This window comes from Hippoglossus stenolepis, chromosome 1 (genome assembly GCF_022539355.2).
Source record: "Hippoglossus stenolepis isolate QCI-W04-F060 chromosome 1, HSTE1.2, whole genome shotgun sequence".
NCBI lineage: Eukaryota > Metazoa > Chordata > Actinopteri > Pleuronectiformes > Pleuronectidae > Hippoglossus > Hippoglossus stenolepis.
Window position 1 is genome coordinate 15173717 of NC_061483.1, and position 22086 is coordinate 15195802.

Below are 22086 nucleotides of genomic sequence, written 5' to 3' on the forward strand. Positions count from 1 at the left end.
AGGGCCGAGCGGAGCCGCCGGTGTTTGTGATGGATCCAGCTAACTAGGAAGGGCGGCTGTGCCTTTAACTGACATAAAACCGAAAGAAGAAGCAGTCAGCGCCGCTGCTGGGTCGCTAAGCTGCCTTCACTGGGACCCACCGGGGATTTCGATATGATACTTGTCAAAGTCACTCTCGTGTTCTGCCTCCTGGCGGATATCACAGGTGAGTTCTCGGACGATTCGCGGGGAAAGGAAAGTGTCGAGAGCGATCGTCAGCGGAGCTCGCGCTAATCGGATCAGGCACTTGTACTCTGGCTATCTAACTCGCTAGCTAGCTGGCTAACGCTACAAGTGCGGTGTTTGTGGCTGCTAACCCGCTGTTTATTGACACGGTGTTAACCCGGGACAGGTCAGGGAGGCGGCTTCGACCGGGTGCCAGCTTAACTTGATGTGTTTGACACAGGGGAAGTTCTCTAATGGAGGAACAACCTGTGGTTTTTGTCAGTTAGTCAGAGGTGAACTAACGTCACGGCGCTAATGTGTGATCACAAACAGCGCAGTAGTTTGTATGCAGATAACAAACTAACAAACACCGTAGTTAAAGTGTGTAGCTGTGCTGGGGGAGTGTATATAAAGTAGGTTTCTATAGAGACACAGGAAATGCTCGACTGCTGACACCTCACTCCTGACAGCAGCAAGCAAACATCTGCAAGATACATCGATTGAATTCGTTCAGCTCCTGACACTCAAGAGGTTCTCTGTTAGAATGGTGTTGTTACAATTGTCAAATTAAAACATGTCAAGTCAATGAATAACCATGTCTAGGGATGGGTAACAAATAGGTTTTGATTGTGTTCGATGCAGGAGTTGCGATATGACTTTCACAACAAAGTTTCAGTCTGAAAAGTAAACTCGAGTGTTGTGTAACAGGAAAATACAAGTCAGTGAATCAAACCTGAAGACGGAGTCTCTCCACCCAGATGAGTCAAACTGTTCACAGGGGCTTTTGTGCTTAGACAACAGGAAGAGCTTCATAGAAAGAGTAGCTGCCAAATACATGTAAATCACATGGTCGTATGATTGTGATTCAAAGTGTATATCATTCTTTTAAAACCCTTGAGATCAGCATTTGACTGTACAGATATTTTTAAAAAATTGTCAGATTCAGAGCACAAAAGTTAAAGTCACTAAAAAGTGAAAGGGAGCAGAAACAGTATGTAAAACCAGGACAGGAAAACCACCAACTTGTTTTTTTGTTACCGTCACGCTTCTCTGATCTTGAGCTTGATCGCTTTTTAAAGTGATGCCTTTTGACTTTATCTTCTTTTAGAAAACGTTGTATTTTATTGTTGCACCTTTAATGCTTTTTAAATTTTGCACTTGTTATAAACAAGACTATTTTTAGTCTAAGGCTTATAAAAGCCTAATGGCTCTGTGGCTTGATTCATATATGTTTCATGGTGCCTACCCTTTTTTCTGATATGTGTTTATACTTTGTTAATCTGTTTTTTAAAACCGTCTCTGTACAAGCCTGATCCTTGAATTCTACCTGGCACATAAGCAAGTGAACACTGAGCAAGCCCTCCTTTTTCTCTATACTTCTACCTGACATCAATCAGTTCATTCATTGGATTGGTGTGTCTGCTGCACCGAGGCTGCGTGCACGCAAAACAAAGTGAGGCAAACTGTTTATATTCCTTCAAGATTAGTCAAAGTTGGGACAAAGGATGTCCTGATCCGACCCTCCATTGCTACAAAGCCAGCTTCCCTCATTCCAATACACTACAGACGGTCCTAAAGATTCATGATTGATGTGAGAGGTTTGTTGAAAAAGCTGAATGTGGAGTTTGAACGTTTCTAATTGTGAGGATCAGAAATGTCTGAGGAAATCAGTGTGTCGTATAAAGTAGGTTTTATCATTCGGACAACGTTGCTGGTACCTGGCCTGCGTCCAGTGATGGTGTGATGCTGAGAATTTTTGATCCTCAAATTGCCTCTTGAGCAGTCTATTGCTTGCAGATTACAACCAACCCTCTTACAGTTTTTTTCCCCCAGTACTGTATCATGCACAATATTAAAGGAATACATTAAGTTTGCCCTGAGATGTGGGGTTTTAGAGGTGTCATGTTAGATAACCTGCTGTCACCCAGCATGTATGGTAATGCAAGGCTCTGATCAGATGTGAACCGTGCTGTTACCACCTCCTCTGGTCCTGTCAGCGCTTTCCCTCTCTGACAAGGACTGCACTTCACATATCACTGGGGCACTCGGGGCTGAAATGGACTGCATTGAAATTCTGATGACATTGCCGATTTACAGTGAAATGGACTGGCAGGTTTTTCCCAGTCTTGCTGTCTTCCAGGAAAATTCAAGTACTAATCTATGTAGGAGCAAAGTAAGGATTGTAGCATTACTGTCAGGTCAGGATTCAGCAAAGTTTAAAAGTATTAGTGACTAATCTGGCAACAAATTAAAAAAAGTTCCACAACACATACCACTTTATATTTAACAAAACATATTTAATGAATCCTTTTTGGTGAGTTTTGACTCAATATGTTGCAATCATAAATAAAATAATGAAATGTAAATAAATCCTACTCAATTAATACACGTGGAACTCACATAGATTCTATATGAAGCTATACATTTCTTAAAGCAATGTGCAAAATCAATTTGATCCAGTCGCAAGCCTTTGACAGGCACAGCTCTGTTAATGGTAGATGAGATCAGATGTGTAGGTTCAGGGACTGCGGTGGTGGTTGTTCAGAGTGAATGCTGTGTTCAATTCTGGTGGGAATGTTGTAACACCAGTTGGTCCATGTGGTTGAGAGTAACAGTTTGAAAAGTAGCCTGGGGCCACATCACATTCTTGGAGCAGAAAATACAGAGTCTGTTATCTATTTATTTTATTTTTGCCAAGAGAGAGATAGAGAATGTCATGCAGCAAAGGTCATCAGAAATAAACTGGGCACATTGCATTGTTCTTGGTGGGAACTTTAACCCCTCCACCATCAGGACGCCCTGGTTCACTCAAGTTTTTACTTTGATGATCTGGTTAAGTTGCTGACAATCGCCCACTGCCTCTCTTTATGAAAAAGTTTGCATATACATTAATATCCTAGTTTTGATCATATTCTGCATGTGACATGATGTTTACATGGATAACAGGGTAAACTGGTTATTCATTCCCCTATAGACGATCCTATCATTTGTCTGGATGTGCCTTTTGATTCCTTGACATTTCAGTCTCTCTGTTATTTCTCTACAAATGGAATTACCTCAGCATTTTCCACTTTTTGCTGCATTTAGCTTTTGCATCTTCTCATCAATAATAACTGACAGTAAGCATTTCCCCTGCTTAATCAGTGACAGACCTTTACTACAGTGTGTAAAACAACTTTGCATTACATATTTGTATTTGATGAACAACTACTGTATGCGACCCATCTGGCTGTGGCGCAACTGTCACCATATTCAAATTAATTTTTGGCACAACCCAGCATATTCAGTTTTACTGCAATAAAGGTTATCGTAAAACAGGATGTAATGTTTACTTACTGGAAATATCAATCAGTCCAGTAGCGCTGATAGTAACCAGGAGGGAATATGCAAGTAAATTAACTCTGTGGTTGCTACATTCCTTTATGATTCTTGTTTGTTTATAATTTATTGTGAGGAAATTTGTTTTAACATCCCAGAATTGTCAGATTTATTGCCTAGTGATTACGCAAGTGGCCATATTGACAATTCGTCATTGTGCTGCCTCTTCGTTGTATATTAATACAGTTGTCATGTCGTATGGACGAGGTCGCTATGGGCGGTCTGAGCTGGCAGTGTTTGTTTTGGTACAAAATCAACAGATTCCCTCATTAGTTATACTTCACTCTTCTCACCCCTGAACCTATTGTGTTGATTCCTTTTCTATTTGTTGGTTCAGTCTAGTTTACTGTCATTATCTTTTTTAAAGTGCAAATTAAGCTGATTCCTGGAAGATGGTCTCTTTGCATTCATGGACAAGTTGCTACTAGCCTGGTGCAGCCTCTCCCTGTTTGGGAGTTGTTGCTCCCACCACATACAGACTAAACTCTACAGTAATGAAGAGAACTGTACAGTGTAAAACCCCAGTGACGGTGGAGAACCTTCATTATCATGTTTTACCTGTGGGAGTCTTGTAGTAGTAAGATTTATTCATTACAGCTCAGAGCTCAGTGTCAAGTCTCAGCTCTTAATAAACCTGCTTCTAAAGGCACATTTTGTAGCTCATCGCAGAGTTTTTCCCGTTGGAACCCAAACGCTCAGGCAGATATTCAGTCTGTAGCATTCTGTTGTGCCTTGGAATGTAGATTAGCATTTGAACAGTCTGCAACAAACCCAGTCAGTGAGCTCGCACAATGACATACAGTACCACTGAAACAGAACCTCGGTCACCTGATGCGCATCACATGCTCCTCACTTGTGCTTTAAACTGACCGCTTTCTTTGTCTTTGTGAAAAGAACAAAGAAAACAGTGGGTTTAAAAGCCAACAGGATTATCTCTGTGGGTTCACGTCAATAAGCTGAATAAGCCTTTTAAGCATAACTAGGCAGTGACAGCTTGTACTACAACTGATCGCTTTCTTTTCCCAACCTGGTTCCAATAAGACTTTTTAATGAAGAGCTTTTGACTTGTGCCTGTAAGAAAAGCATACGGTAACATCATTGTTTGTTTCAAGTCAAGACCAAAACCAACATTCATGTTCAAAATGATTTTATGTGTTCCACCTGTCACTGTGTTTGTTCAATGTTCATATATGTATATATATTTATTGAAGTTTATTGTGATTAAAGAAAATTACTTCATGATAAATATACCTATTGTTTTATTGCCCAAGTTGTACAGGTGAGGCTTTTTGCCTGTTGAATCCATAATGGTGTCCTTGAAAAATGAGGTCACTACTATGTGATGTGATGAAACCTAGTGGTAAAAAGAAGAAACACATAGGGTAGTTTTGTTAGCAATAGAACAAATGAAATTTAAAGGCACGATGAGACTCATCCAATGTTTTTACCACACCATGCTGCCCTTTTTTCTGAATTCCATAATGGGAGATGTAGAAAGTTGTAATATCTGTTGCATCAGTTAAATTCTATATAAGTTGGACAACAGGCTATCAAGTAAACCCAGAATTAATATATCAATACATCATGTGACTTTCCTTTACTGCCTTACAGCAGACTTTTGTTGACAAACATTGACGAGCCATTGAATTTCTCTTTCAGGTCAGTCTGGGAAGCCATTGAACAAATATATTCGTCATTATGAAGGTCTATCGTATGACACAGAGGCCCTGCACAGCAGTCACCAGAGAGCGAAGAGAGAACTGGCTCCTGCAGAAAGGGCCGTGCACCTGGACTTCCACGCACACGGAAGGTCAGTTTGAGTACGCACGCACGCACGCACGCACGCACGCACGCACGCACGCACGCGCCGCACGCACGCACGCACGCACGCATCGCCAACATGGACAAACCATGTTATTGCAAGCTGTTATCAAGTCCTTCCCTTTTTTTTCGTCATGTTCTTCCCCGTGTATTTCGTCTGCCTCTGCTTTCAATGACATGTAACAAGAGATGAGCTCTTGTCGAGGCCCTGGTTGTTAGAGTACAGTGAGGCCAACACTGTTTGGGACACAGATGATTTGAGGCCCCATACAACACTGTTTCTGTATCAGCAGTTTAATGAGTGACAGCCGGGTGCAGCAGAATGTGTGTGAAAACTACATTTTGCAAATAAGTTGCATACAGTGCTGAAACAAGAAAATAAATGATTAAAAGTATTCACATTGAAAGCAGAAACTTAGTTAGCATGTTAGCAAATAATCTCAAAGCATCATTTACAGTATATACCAGTATGTTTTCATGCCTCTGTGCTGACCATAGCCAAGGCCATTCTTTTTTGGATTGGGAGGTAAAGTACGTCCCATTGTTGTTAACATCTTGAGGGGAACATCACTACATTTGACACAAAGGGTTGTCTCAAGGGAGAACTGGTTAGAATTTGGTGCTCGAAGGTCAAGTTTACTGTGACATCGCAAGGTTCTGGGAAAACATTTTGCTGACCGTTATTCAACGTCAATGCAGGAACAGAAGGGGAGATTGTGAACATATTTCATATTTGTTATGATACTGAACTGGGTGGCGACGTTGAATCTGTCGTTGATAAAAACTGCGGTCTTCAGAGGCATACATCTGTTATTTCTAGTTTACTTCTGAGCAATGTCATGTCATGTTATTGTGAGACTGGTAGTTACATTTTCTCTACTCGCATCAGGAATTAAAGATATAGTTCAAAAAGCCTTTACTGAGAACAGTGACCAGATACAACTCCAAGGAGTCACTGAGTCCCGACTGCCTGTCCCAAAGTAGAGCCCAGGTTAGGACCGCTGCATAGACATAGAAAATGTGGACGTGCTGGCTTGTCTTCACTCACCGACAATAAAAGTTTGTTTTCTGCTGCTTTGAACATAAACATCATCCCTTTAGTATTCATATACACAACTACACACACACACACACACAGAGTAAAGCATATTTTAAAATTCTCTCTTGTAATCTTGGTGCAGTTCTGGGGCCAATCTTACTAATGGAAAATGTATTTCCATTTGCCCCTATCTGTTTTTTTCACATTTTCTCTTTTCACATAGCACCACATTGAAGAACGAGACAATAATTTACCTCAGCAACACTGTTTTTCCAGCCAGTTCCCCGTGTTTTCCTCTTCACCAAGCCTGTCTGTTTTGGGTTATCTATCAAACAGATCCTTTTCCTGTACATTTGTGCTCCTTCCTGTCATTGCTGGAGCGGCCTGTATTGGTGAGGTAATCACAGAGTCACACAGCTAAAGAAGACATGAACAATATTTTGTAGAAGACGTTGAATTGGAGTTGTTTTGCAGTTTCGGCCTGCAGCAAATCTACAGTAAACAAACTGTCAATGATGATCCTGCAGAGTAAAAAATATAATGAATTATCATTGGAGTAAGTTTCCATAAACAATTGGTTGTTACATGACATAATAACTCGATAATAATCAGGCTGTAGTGTAACACCACTGTGAAAATTGAAAACGAATGTCAATTTTCATTGACTGTTTTGTAGCATTATGAGGTCTTATTATTACTCGTGCGATGTCCATTCATATCTGTTTGGACTGGGATGTTTGTTTGGCCTGTGGTGATGGTTGTCAAAGTGACCTGTAGTAACTGAGCAACAGCAGGTGAAGACCAGCTGCAGGACCCAGTCTGCAGAACCCTGAAGCCACTGCAGCTCCACAAAGAGCTGTTGACGTTTCAACTAAGTTACGTCAAGGCTGTTGTCTATTTTGTTATTGACGTCATATTGTACATACATGTCAGTGTTTTACATATTATTTAAAAAATCATCTTTATGAGAAACCGAACCAAGCTAGTGGTCATAAAGCTTTTATCTTATTCTTTGCATACAGTGTGTACAAACACAGACCAGACACTCTTCCCTCTGTGAGAGCGCGGCTTTGTGGCACTGTAGAGGTTTGTTGTAACAAGAGAAAAGCGTACTTGTGTTGGCCCACTCACATACTTGTGGCTGGATCAGGTGACGGAACAAGGCAGGGCAGACTCTGCGGACAGCTTCTTTACAGACAGAGATGCCAAAAGATTGTGGCAAAGCGTTGGATAATACAATGCTGGTGGAAGTGACTCACAGTTTGTGTCCAGCTTTCCAAGAATGAGCCGTTAGATGTGCTTGTTCTCAATCTTTGTTGTATGTGGAAAAAACCTCCCCAACATCAAACGTGAACCCTTGTAGAGCGAGCGGCTTGTGACTGTGTGATGGCTCCCTTCCTGTCTTGAGTATGTGGGGCTGTCGGGCCTCGGGGCAAGTGAGGAGGACAAAGTATGGCTTTCTTAAATGTCGTTGCCTTACAATAAGTTGGATGCTCTTTCGGGAAATCTAATCATGTGACAAGACTGCATATTGTTTTTCAGCTAGATACTGTTCCCTCTGTAGGCATATCATCTCTATGGACATGGCTTAAGGGCACGCTGTTTCTTTTAGCTGGCCTGCTTACTGAGCAAAGAATATGACTGTCAGATGCTTGAGTCAGTATGTTCAGCGTTTGAGAAGTGTCTGAATAATTTATCAGTCAGCTGCTTCTCTTAGACAAGTCGCTCTGACTTGCTCGTCAGATGCTTCTTCTCTTGTCTGTTGTCAGCAAGGTTTTTTTTGCCTTTAACTTGATACAGTGATTTTCTTTATGTCTTTTTCTTTTCCACTTGGTAAAAACTATAGGATGTTTGACTGTTCAGTGATTTCTTGGCTTTCTGTCCTAAGACATCTGGAAATGGTTAAGATGAGGAAACAAGTGGTAAAAAATGATGAAGTTTTGCAGTTTGGAAGCAACTTGTGTTAATGTGTGTTTTGTACTCAGGGATCCATCTCTGCCTAAGAAAAACTGATTAAATTCCTAAGAAAATAATTTATTTATAGATTAATATTTGGCAGAAACGAGTGTTGCACCGGGAGTCACTGATCTTTTGGGGGGGAGGGGGGCATAGATGGAGTCATATTGATTGTTGTAGAGGCCGTGCAGGAGGAAATGACGGGGGTGTTTCAGGCTGAATAAGAGGCAGAAAGATTTATGCGAGTCTTTGTTTCACATCTAGCAGTCCTGACTTTTTTTGTTCAAACTCTTAAATGTCTTTCTTTTTCTATTTCTGTTTTCATTGTCTTAGCTTCATTTGAAAAGGTCCTCTGACTTTATATTTTGATGCACAGATCCAGCTTTAGATGAATGGAAATAGAGTACTGGTGATTAACCGATCATATGCTACTTTTCTTGTACCAAAATGAATAAAAAGCAATGCAGTAACAAAAGCGTTAAATTTAGATTTTAGTCCCTGAACTAATACAAACATTAGAATTTTTTTTCATGAATAATCATCCATGTTTTTGGTACCAGTGAACTAATTTGTTGAAAATACTTCAATAATAACATAAATGGGTATGTGTGTGTGTGTGTGAAATGAGAGCAGGAATGAGAAATTTAATCCTGGTGCAGGTCAATGAATCATCCTGGAGGAGGAAATCCTGGTCTGTGTCTGACCCTCACAGCATTATTTCCTATTTCATTTTCCCAAATACATGTGCTACTCCTCCCCATATCCATCTCTAAGTCTCTTATACCACATGTTTATCTTTATTTTACTCTGTACTAAGCTTTTCTGTTTGCTTGTTCCCACCTGTGTCTGTGTGGGTTTTCTACAGTTACTCCTCCATTCTCCTACAGTACAAAAACATACAAACTGGGTGAGGTTAACTCACTTAGAGGACACTCTAAATTGTCTGTAGGTTTGAATATGAGTGTGATGGTTGTTTGTCTTTGCATGTCAGCCCTGTGGTACAGCTACCTGTCCAGGGTGTGCCCCGGCTCTTGCAAACCCTGTCACGACCCCTAAAGGATAAGCGGTATAGATAATAGGAGGGTGGATCATCTAGTTTGGTCTTTCCCGCTCCAGTTTTACTCAGACTCTATAGCTCAGCCCTTTGAAAACAGTGAGGTGTTCTCCAATGTCTGACAAAATAACCCTGAGGGTGCCATCAGATTTTCTCATTTTGGGCTTCATGATTAAAATCTTTAGATTTTGAAACATGGCCATTAACTATAAGCCATTGTTTTAAGGGGACAAATTAATGACCTAGTGTTTTTGGATGAGACGGATGCTCCTTAATCATTTTTATTCCTGCTTGACACTACAAATCTTCGATTATGTTAGGCCACTAAAAGACTATTAGAATGTTAAACAGAAATTTCCATAAAATATAAAAACATGAAGAATGTCAGATACCAGATTTTACCTTGTGTTATCTTTACGAAACAAAAGGGATACAATGGAGGTCTCAGTGAGAGAGAGAGTAATGTGATCATCATTTGAGTCATCTGGAGGGAGCTTCACAGCTTGAGGTTATCCCCATGTGATTGATGAAGACATCCCTCGTCCAAACTGCTCACTGCATTGCCTGAGGTCTCTGGGAAGCTGGTGGCTCATGTGCACCTCATGTGATGCAAGCCTTTTTTCTTTGACGTGATGGTTATGTGAACGAGAGGATTACAAAAAAAATGTATTATGGCCGTGCACAAATGTTCATGTGTTTTTCCTCATGACATAATTCTTCTGACTCACTGAGCACAGCAGCCTGGTGAGGCTCAGTAAAAATGTGTAAATGCTGCTTCCTTTTTCTTCTAAATCCTTTGTGTGCTGGCGTAGCTTTCCACTGTGTGTGTATTTCATATTATTGAACCTTGTGACTTTATGACTTTATGACTTTATGACTTTAACATTGTTGATTGAGTATCAAACTCTCAGCGGGACTGTGTATGTATATATATATATATATATATATATATATCGTTTTGTACACATGTCAGTGTGTTCAAGCACAACTCTGCTTTACATTTTCTCCTATTCTTCTTTTCAGATATTTTAACTTGCGGATGAAGAGGGACACTTCTCTATTCTCTCCAGATCTCATCATTGAGGTGTCAGGAGAGGAGTCACCTGTTGATACTTCGCACATATACAGCGGAGAAATCTTTGGTAAGTCGTACACCTCCTTAATCTTGTGGTATTTTAAATTTAAAGTCTTTGACAACACTTCTCATTTTATCATTCCCACGTCATCTACTACATAATCTCTTCAACAGATTTTTTCATCTTCAATCTTTTCTGTGTGTGTGTGCGTGTGTGTGCGTGTGTGTGAAATATAAAGGTTGTTTTCGTCAAGTGTTTATTACGTCACATCACACAACCCAACACACACCGGACCCCTTGCATCCTGTTCTTCCTTCCTTCCGCTCTCCTCCCTTTCACTTCCTGGACGTCTCTCTGTTGCTCGTCTGCAACTGAGTTAAAAAAAGAAACAGAGATTTGTATTATTCTCATAGAGGATGGTGAACACAAACATGTGTCCTTAATGTCTGCATAGAAGTTTCAGAGATGGAAAGTATATTTGTAGAAATCCATACAAATGTTTTGAATCATAAGCAAATAAAATGTGATTTGTGTTCATAACCTTCAATTGTTTAACAAATATTGTGATTTCACGAGACATGTAACATGAGTCCTCATAGTCACAATTCCCAAAATGTTTAGTTTAGTTTTTCACCGTGATTGATTAGAAAGACTTAATGTGCCTGAATGAGTTTATTGAACAGTTCATATCAAAGCTTAATCTGCTTGAATATTTGGATCAGATGTGTTTTATTTGTATAATCAGTACAGAACAATAATACTTTGAGCATAAGTTGAAAATGTTCTTAACAAACATTATATCTATTTTTCCTCTGCTCATCCCTCCTCTCCTGTGTTTCAGGTGAAAAGGGCACATTGACCCACGGCTCCGTGGTTGATGGGCGCTTTGAAGGCTTCATTAAAACCCACCAAGGAATGTACTATGTCGAACCCTCAGAGAGGTACCTACAGGACAAGAATGTTCCCTTCCACTCTGTAATCTATCACGAGGATGACATCAGTAAGTATAATGAAGCACTACAGGAAGTTGAAGTCCTTATAAATTGTATGCAAGAATGGAGTAGGTTTGATCATTTACAATGACAGTCACACCCTGTTGGATAACCAGAAGTAGTTTCAAAAAAGGATTGACAAATTCTGAATGAAAGATTAAGACAACAATGTTATTAAATAAGTGAGATAGTATATTGAAAGTTATGGAGCAGAAATTATATGTTTTTAATGTTATAACTATTGGAGAAAACCTTCCATTTCTATTACATAGAATACAACTGTGATGTGTTGTAAGGTAAGGGGCTGATGGTTAATCAGTTCATAGACTACACTGACTAGATGGGAGGAAAGTTTCATTAGACTGACTGGTAGCAGCAGGATTTGGCTCTGTGTCATAAACGAGGTCGATAGTATTCATACTGAAGGTTGGGTTGGAACACAACTGAGCGTGGGCATGACTCATAGCCACTCTGCTAAAGGTCAGACTAGTGCCAACAGAGACATTCTCAGACAGGAAACTTCTCCTGGAGAACAGATGACTCTTTTGACTGTGATCAGTAGATGTTATACAGACGAGGTGTGATTGTGGTTGGACATAATGAAGCAAACATGGGGAGGAATAAAAACAAAGTGCAGTAAATTGAGTCTCATGAAGCTACAGGAACTTAATTTATCAGACATATAGTGAGTCAGTTATTAACTCAACCATGGATTAAGGCTTCCTGACATTCACTGCAGTTTGCCCCACTGGTTACTTGTGTTCTAACACACACACACACACTTGCCTAAACAAACAAATGGAGATTCTTTTGAACAGCTAAGTCAATTGAAGGGACAAGAAGCTGTTTGGAGGGTAGGAATGAAAGTTTGAAGGTGAATAAGAGGAAAGAGCCAACTGTAGGCTCTGTCATGGGTTCATCTTCACTTCCACCAAGGAGGTTATGTTTTCAATGCAGTTTGTCTGCTTATCCATCTGTTTGCAGCAGATTCAATTGAAGGGGTAGACCCAGGATATTCTTTTTTCACTGTTTGACATTGCAAGATAGGGCATCAGCCTGGGTGGAGGGATGTTCTCTTAGACTACCCATGTACTTATCCAGTATATAAGGCAATTCTGGATCTGCTCCCATTCTACCAATGTATCTGCATCACACCGAAAGGTTCTGGGAATGTCTGAGTTTATCTTTTCTTTTCTGTACAAAATGCTGCAGAGGTAATTGAAGACTTAAATCAAGAATGAAAGAACTACGGGCCAACCCGTATAGATATTTTTGGAGCAGAAATCTTTAAATGTGGGTTTCCTGAACTTGATTTTTAGTTCTTTTAGCCGTGTCTCCTTTTGTATTTTCTGTCTGTATCTTAGCATGTTTTTGTGCTGCTGCCCACTTTGACCAGATGTGATTCATGATGCAGAGTAAGCTCTTCACTATCTCACCCTTATCTCCTCCCTATCTGCCAGATTATCCTCATAAGTATGGTTCGGAGGGCGGCTGCGCTGACCACTCAGTGTTTGAGAGCATGAGGAGGTACCAGGCGTCGGCAGTAGAGGAGCAAGCCCAAGTATGTACCGACAGAGCCCCTCCCCCTCCCCCAGGTCATAATTAAACACACAGATGGACGAGGCTCATGCGATTACAAGCATCTCATAACTCATATTCAAACTGCCTTATGCAAACAGTAAGTGCACGTGTATATTTTTAGCAAACGTGCACATACTTTAAATTGAATACCTGCTAATTATAAATGTTGAAGCCATGCCCAGCCTTGGTAAATATGGCTGTGTGAATTTCCCCCAGGTGTTTTGTGCTAAAAGCAGTAACATGAACTTGGGTTATTGTGTAGAGTGTAATCCAGTACTGAAGCATTTTATCTGTGCAGTATCTTTTAGAGCAGAAAGGCCTGTCTTCTACACAGTGGCATAATTCACCAGACACTATTAAAGCACACTACAGTGCCTTGCAGAATAACAGGCAGCTATAATAAGAGAAAACAAATCACTACGCAACCCAACCCATCACTGGTGATTAAACACACATGCTACATACCCAGTCAGTCACATCAAATGGGTTGTGGCCTCCTTGTCGTCCCGTTTTGATGGTCGTGGAAAAGTGTCTGTGAATTGTAGCAGCACCTGTGCTCGTGCAGCTGTCGACGTGTTTCCTCAGCAGCTACGTGCCCAGTTGGCGGCCATCGAGAACGTTTCCACTTTTTAAAAATAGCAAAGCCACTGAGAACTTATTCATCGCTGGCTATTTTTGTCTTCATGTGATCCATTTTGATTTACTTGAAGTGAGGTAGTCAAATCTGGTGTCATAGGCTTTCACAATAAAAATTAATCCTTGCAGCTGACTAGGATTCATATAAGCTGCTTTAGATGTTAAAAATACTGCACAATCATTTTGATTTCTAATTTCTCCCCCCCCAAAAAAACCTACTTTAATTCTATCCTGCTGTTCCCCTCCCGCGTTTAGTTCACTTTTACCTGTGGCCTTTCCTATGAATTTATTAATATATATATATATATTTTTTACCCATTACACAACTTATTTGCAGGTTACCCATCGGGTACCCGATCCGATGCAAAACTAATTTCACTAGGTTTAGAATCTAACTCTCCTTACTTTTTGACTACTTGTCGTTTTCCACCTTCTTCCACTAATACTTCCACTTTCCCACCATCTTCATCCTTTATTGGTTGTTTTTTTCTACAGGGGATGAACAGCGTGTTGGAGGACGAGCAGTTCCATGGTCCTCTCATTCTGAGGAAGAAGAGGGCAACAGGGAAAGAGAAAAATACCTGCCAGCTCTTCATCCAGACTGACCACACGTTCTTCAAATACTACTTAACAAGAGAGGCTGTCATTGCCCAGGTATGCAGCCATACCTGCAGTATGCCAACATGAATTCAGTCTAGATGCCAGAACCTATAGTACTGTATACTCCCATATCTGCTTTGCTGCATAATTATTCATCTGCTCAGGTTATGTTTTGTCTGTCAAAGAATTATTCAAAACCTGATTAGCTGATGTGTCTCAACACTGAAAATGTTGTCTGTAGTTGCTCTCCTACTGATCTTCAGCTCGTCACTTTCTCCTCAGATCTCCAGCCACGTGAAGGCTATCGACTCTATTTACCAGGCCACAGACTTCAAGGGCATCCGAAACATCAGCTTCATGGTTAAAAGGATCAGGGTGAGCTGCTGATATTTTGAGTGAAGAAGTGTGTTGAGCTGTGTGCTTGTCACAGAACGTTGTGCTGTAGACGTTATCTCCTCATTGCAAATATTTGTTTATGCCAAGGACCTTTTCATTTGTTCAAGCTGAATATACGACTGCCTCCATGGAAACCTGTGCCACCTTTCTTACCTTTTCTCTGTTTTTTAACTTGTGTCTTTCAGATAAATGACACCGTTGCTGAAAAGGACCCAAGCAATCCTTTTCGCTTTGCCAATATCGGAGTGGAGAAGTTTTTGGAGCTTAACTCCGAACAGAACCATGATGACTACTGCCTGGCCTACGTCTTCAGTGATAGGGACTTTGATGACGGTGTGCTCGGCTTGGCTTGGGTTGGGGCTCCCTCAGGTTTGTACAAAAAACAATCACACACTCATGCCCCGCCCTGTGGTGACTTCCTGTTTTGCTCAGAGACATAAACCGGTGCTTTCTAATACATGGACCTACCACAGGCATTCATTGGTCTTAACTGTTCCCTCTTATGCTTCACCCATACTACTCTGCATACTCACACACAACGCAAAACATTTTAAAGTTTGTTCATGTCAGCGTCTTCATTTCTTCTTTTTCTGTGTGTTCATTGGAAGCTGTAGGATTTGTTTGCAGAACAATTTGAATAAGCTGCTAGAATCTAGAGGAGGATTTACTGTAAAAAATATTCAAATTTTGAATGTATTAAAAAAAAAAAATAGGTTGATGTCGTATTTAGATATGACTACATAGTAGATATAATATTTGTATGTGGTCATGTTTGCCAGGAGTACCCTTTTCTGTCTTGCTCTGTTTTGTGGGATTCATGTTGCGTCCTCCCCCACAGAGATTGACTCTGCTCACAATCTCAGCATCAATGAATTATAGTTATGGAGGCTTCTCCTGCCCGTTCCTCTGAATACGTTCGGCCGCCACCATCTCGACATGAAGAACACAGCAGCAATCTCAGACAATCAATACAGACAAATTAGCAAAGCTGTAAGCTGAAAGAATCGATGGAGGGTAAGAGATTGGTTGCTGCGAGCTGTGTGAGGTGAACGTCTGAACAAAAGCGACCGTAGAACAAATGGCCATCCGGGATACTGGGGAAAATGTGCAGTCATACACATGTGCAAATACATATAATGGACACATTGTTTATTGCTTTAAGTGCTCTGCTCTCATGTCTTTGCTGAGGCCACAAGTAGCCTGCTAACCACTGCATTTATGGATAATGGGAAACGCAACTGCCAGAGCTGCCACACAATGCCCCATGATGTACAGACAGTTCCTCAAACTTCATATCACAGCTTTTAGATTTTTAAGCAATAATAATAATATTAATATGCACACATATGTTATGTTTATAGTGGCAAGTGGTTCACCTGTGTGTAGGGCTGTCATGGAAATTCCAGATTTTAGTGGATTACCATGACAAATTAAACAGTATATTGACTGTGGAAGAGAACAACAGGCCATTCAACGCGTTTGCCACATCAAACAAATCAAGGTGTAACTTTAACTTTAACTTTTCAATATGGTTTAATTTAGTTAATTGCTTACTTTACATCACAATTGATTTAGACTAGAAGGTGCACATAATGTAGATCAATAGTTTCGTTTATGGATCATCAGTGATAAACTAGAGTCTAGTTATTTTAGATTATCTTTGTGGACATGGTTGAAAAGCATGTGGATGTAATTAATACAAATTATGGTAAAATATTTAGATATTAAGATCACAGAAGTTTTGTCATTAGAGTGTCCATCTTGATTCGGTTATCTGTTTTTCCACATAAAAACAGTTGGTCTGTCTTTTTTATATGCTGTGATTTTCTTTTTATTGGTTCTTTATCCTCATTAAGCATGTTTTACTTGCTGTGACCAATCAGTTCAGGAACCACGTTTTTTGTGTCAGACATTTTTTGATCATTTTGTTTGGATCATTTTCCCTCTTTGCTCAATTCAGTAAAGTGACAAGAATAATAATTACAAACTGATAGTTTTAAAAAGTTTCACAGCATCTGGGACACTTGGGGGTGTTGTATCTAACACCACACATTGTGTGTCTTTTTTGATTTTAGACTTTGTGTATTTAAGTGTTATGATAAGACTAACATCACAGAGACTTGGCTGATACATTGATCAGTTTGGAAAGAAAGAATAACTTGCTACTGTTTACGTGTACCCTCATAGGGCACCTGGCTTCAGGATTCAAATTATGACCTCTTGATACCTTGAACTACAGATCTATGAATCAAGAAACCCATATTAACAAAATGTTAAAAATGTCCTCTCTTCTCTTATCTTCTTCATTCTCCTGCCACAGGAAGCTCTGGTGGCATCTGTGAGAAGAGCAAACTGTACTCTGACGGAAAGAGGAAGTCTCTGAACACTGGTATCATCACTGTGCAGAACTATGCCTCTCATGTCCCTCCCAAAGTGTCACACATTACCTTTGCTCATGAGGTCGGGCACAACTTTGGCTCTCCTGTAAGTACTGTGATTTCAAACATATGCAGCTCTGTCTCAAGTCATTTTGCCCAACTCTCCTTAACATGCCTCCTGTTTTTCAGCATGACTCTGGGATCGAATGCACCCCTGGAGAGTCGAAGGTACAAGACAAAAAGGAGAACGGTAACTACATCATGTACGCCAGAGCCACATCGGGAGACAAGCTCAACAACAACAAGTTCTCTATCTGCAGCATCCGCAACATAAGCGCTGTGCTGACGAAGAAGAGAGACGACTGTTTTGTTGGTAAATTCTCTCTCTCATAAACGTATTTATTCCTGTCTGTGTGAGAGAGAGGTCCTGTGTTCATGCTGTTGTGTCTGTGTGTGCAGAGTCTGGCCAGCCTATCTGTGGTAACGGACTCGTGGAAGATGGAGAACAGTGTGACTGTGGCTACAGCGATCAATGTAAAGACCCCTGCTGCTATAACGCCAATGAAGAGGATGGCAAAAAGTGTAAACTCCAACCTGGCAAAATCTGCAGGTTAGATATGATGAGCATTTTTTTTTTTTTTTGGTACAGTGCTGTATTATGTTGCAGTCCTCTTAAAGTACTTTGACATGTTTGATTGCAATTTTGTCAATTTCTTTCTACAGTCCAAGCCAAGGCCCATGTTGCACAGCAGAGTGTTCTTTCAAAAATACAAATGACAAGTGCCGACTGGAGTCCGAATGTGCCAGAGAGGGCACATGCAACGGAGCCACAGCTCTGTGTCCTGCCTCAGAACCAAAGCAAAACTTCACAACTTGCCATTCCGAAACACAAGTCTGCCTCAATGGGGTATGCTGGTTTGAGTTATTTGGTGTCCGCTAAGCACAGTTGGTGAGCTTGTGTTTGCATTTGAAGTAAAAGGTAAAGTGAACGTGTTTGCTTGCTATGCCTGCTTTTCCCCACCAGGTCTGCTCAGGTTCCATTTGTGAGAAGTATTCTCTTGAGTTTTGCACCTGTGCCAGCGAAGAGGGCAAGGACGAGGCATCTGAGCTGTGCCACGTGTGCTGCATGGAGAAAAGTGAGTGACAGGCAGCAGGACTCTTCATGAGCCCAAAAAAAACATCACAGTGCTAACATGAAGCTAGAATTGTGTGATTATATGATATCAGCGACTATCAGTTTTACTTGTTAGTTCTTTGGTATAATCTGGAGCAAGTCAGTAATCTAAAGGTATTTCCCTCTTCTTCTGCCCTCAGTGAACCCCAGCACCTGCAGCAGCACAGGCTCCGAGAAATGGGACAAATTCTTCAGCAAGAAGATCGTGACACTGCAGCCCGGCTCACCCTGCAATGACTTCAAGGGCTACTGCGATGTGTTCATGAGGTGTCGTCTGGTGGATGCCGACGGGCCCCTGGCAAGGCTAAAGAAAGCCATCTTCAATGCAGAGCTCTATGAGAATATCGCAGAATGGATAGTGGTGAGTGCAGTAACTCTCTTCAGCACAGTTACATAAATACTAATACAAGCTGGTTCTGCTGTGCTTCTCGTCTATATTTAATTTCTCCATTGTTACCCAGGATCACTGGTGGGCAGTGCTGTTGATGGGCATCGCTCTTATTATGCTAATGGCCGGGTTCATCAAGATCTGCAGCGTCCACACCCCCAGCAGCAACCCCAAACTGCCCCCACCAAAACCACTGCCAGGTACAGTACACATACATTTATATTTGTACACATGTGTGACAGACAGATCGAAGCATTCATTGACTCTGTTTGACTGTTACTGAGATGTGGCTGTTCTGTAGGTACACTGAAACGAAGAAGACAACAGCAAGCAAACCAACAGGCCCGAGGCCAGCGTCCCCAGCAACAGTACAGAGAGAACTATCAGATGGGACAGATGGAACCGATGAGACGCTGAGACACTGGTCAGCTCTTTGCCTTAGTTCTTCCTAGTGCCTACAATGGGAGCACTTCACTCCAAAGAGTTACCTTTACCACAACATTCAAAGAACTTGTAACTGAGACGCTTTCACTGGACAAAAGCCTGAAGTTTTTTTTTTTTTACTGGAAATAAATCTTTTTTCCAAGGAGGGACAGGAGCAAAAATTCTCTGCTCTCTGTTATGTGGTCTTAATCTTTTATTTTTAAAATTTTTTTTTTCATTCAAAGAACTGAGGAGAGAGAAGCAGCTTTGTGTCAGAGTTTGCCTTCCTCCGTCTGTGCAACCTTTTCCTTTCCTGTTCTTCCTCTCCAAAGTGCTGCCATCATCAGCACAATAGCAGGACTGCAAGTCGCATGAGTTTTTGCTGCCAATCAGAAACAACAGAGACATTTTCTTGGAAGAAATTGAATTGCCAATGTAATTAGATTGTTTAAATAGCAAAACAGCTTTTCATTTCTAAAGCAACCATGTTCCTTCAGTGTGCGATTGTACAGATGTTGCAGTAGATATCTTTTTCTCTTTCGAATGAACCTGATCTTCTGTATGACGAAGATTATTTACTGTTTTAATTCACTTTCTCAGGATTATTAACACAACAGCAAACAAGTGTGTTGGGGGGGAAAGACAGCTGCATGCATATTTCAGGGCAAAGTCCCTCCTGGCTGATGCCTGTGCAGAAGGGTCACATTAGCTGCTGTGGGGTGTAGAGGGCAGTTAGTAGTTGGTGAAGAAGATGCAGATTATCTGTTGTCAGATGGAGGGTTGTGGCGGGGGAGATATATTTTCTAGATATGTATTTTTCTTGTTGTCATGGTTCTGCAGCTGTGTTTACATAATGGTCTGTAGTCTGGGGCTGGAATAAATGGTGAGAGAATATATAGCTTTTATCAACCTGATTGTATCAAACTTTTAACTTTTACAAACTCACAGTCTTTAAGAAAATGACTAAATCTGTTCAAACCACTGTCGGCTGGTTGAATCCTCTCGGCCTCTTTAGCCAGATGAAGAACCTCTTGGGTTTAAATGTGATTGTGGATTTTGCTTTTATTGCTTTTACTTGCAGTTCAGATTATTTTGTATATCTGGAATAGTTTAATTAACCGAGGGAAACTAGAGATTCTAATTTTATTGTTGTTGCTGTTGCTGCAGGTAACGGAAATTTACCAGAGTGAAACAATCAATACGCGTCGGCCATTTCTTGTTCTGTTCTGTCTTTTGTTTTTTCTACTGATTAGAATTTTCTCCAGGAAACTTATTATCCACGTTACGCCCTCTTCCTTTGTCTAATTACATAGAAAAAATGTGCCTACACAGAATAGTGTGACTGAAATTGGTGAACTAGTGTCAGGGAGCTTGACTTAGGCAGTAGCAGTGCAGTGCAGGCAGTGTATCCTTAAGATTGTTGATTTGTTGTCTGCGCTGCAGAAACTGAAAGATGAAATGTGCTCGAAATGATGCGGCCTAGGACAACGTATGATAATCATAATGATTGACATACACACAGTTTGCTATATCAGCCGACACGTGAAAGAAACCAAACTTTACAAACATAGAATTTCACATCATATTCCTCAGTTTCAGATTGTAGTTAGTATTTACTTTCTATGGTATCTTGTTAATGTCCAGCCCTGCTTTGGCTTAATTTGAGTTTTGAGTTGTCGTCCGCCAGATTCAACTGAAGCCACCTTCACTGACAGATTGATAAGAGTTGCGTTACTGGCAAATATTGAAATATATATATATATAGTTTCTTAAAGTTATTTTCCGAAGGAGAACTTTGTGGAGAAAGGATTCTTATATCTCGACCTTGTGAAGGAGTTGTATGAAGCACAGCTACAGCTCTGCATTGTTTTCTGTGCAGGGTGTGAGGATGTTGATCCAATCAGATTCTATGCAGACGGTCACACAGCGCTCAAGTTGGCCTCTTCACAAAGAAATGCCTTCATCGATTTCTTTCTCCTAGATGGGTACATGATCCATTCTGTTGTGTTTTCAGAACATGATAGTGTTTCATGCTGCCGCAAAGTTTCGATACAGACAAAAATGCAATCCTCTATTGCTTCTTTTGCTGATTCTGTTTGTTGTTTTGGTGCTACTGGGTCAGAGCCTGAACTCTACTTTTACTATCTTTGGCTTGTGTTCATGTGTGTGCGTACGTGCGTCTTTGCTGAACCATCATTTTCTCTGTGTTGCGTTGGTATGGTGTGGACAATATGTGGGTGTTTAGGGTAAATACTCTGGGAAAATTCTTCTTTGCTTTCACATTTCTGTGATGTTAAGAAAACGTGCACTGAAGTGTAAGTGGTGTAAACTGCGACTCAAAACTAGGAAAGGTTCATAACTGCTGTCTGATTTTAATGTCTTCGGTTTTTTATACAGTGTCTTTTTGTTTTTAATTTACTTTTTTTGTCCTGTATCCCCACCACGCTTACTTTGAAAATTTTACTAAATTTGCAAAGGTATTGTGCAAAAATATAATTTCTCTTTGAACTACTTGAAATGCATTAATAAAACAAAATTTATCAAATGTTTGTGTTCTCTGTTTGTAACATAATAGCAAAAGGTATCATGATAGAGTTGAAATGTTTTTTACACGTGGTTTTTTTTCTTCTCAGTATAAAGTTTGACAGTAACAGAGGTGGTGATTGGTCGGATCCTGCAGCATTTGGATCTCCTCATGCAGTCGGACAGGATGTCTGACATGAGCTCACGTTTACTGTCCCTGTGATTAAACCTGAGTTTAATTGCCTTCACTCTGAACTGTGCCCTCTGGAGCCACCACTCGCTAAATACTCAGAATTGCCTCTAATTGGATGTTCCTGCCCTAATTCTGTGTTTACTGACTGAGCTTTGACAGATTTCTCCAGCTGTCAAATCTTTTTAGCTATGTTTTCATTCAGTTTTAGTAATTTTTATTATTTGTTTAACATTAACTCAACACTGCCGTTAACAAGTTCTTGTTTTTTGTCCTC

The 22086-nt window shown here is 40.6% G+C and overlaps 1 protein-coding gene across 1 annotated transcript; it reads left to right on the forward strand.

Moving 5' to 3' along the window:
• On the forward strand, positions 1–21641 carry adam10a (ADAM metallopeptidase domain 10a). The gene is made up of 16 exons (XM_035154145.2): positions 1–205; positions 5242–5392; positions 10476–10594; positions 11370–11528; positions 12981–13081; positions 14233–14391; positions 14620–14712; positions 14919–15102; positions 17054–17217; positions 17301–17484; positions 17571–17721; positions 17835–18018; positions 18136–18247; positions 18426–18646; positions 18747–18873; positions 18975–21641. The coding sequence occupies exons 1-16, from the start codon at positions 154–156 to the stop codon at positions 19088–19090; spliced, it is 2277 nt and encodes a 758-aa protein (XP_035010036.1). The 5' UTR covers positions 1–153; the 3' UTR covers positions 19091–21641.
• Positions 21642–22086: the final 445 nt, after the last annotated feature.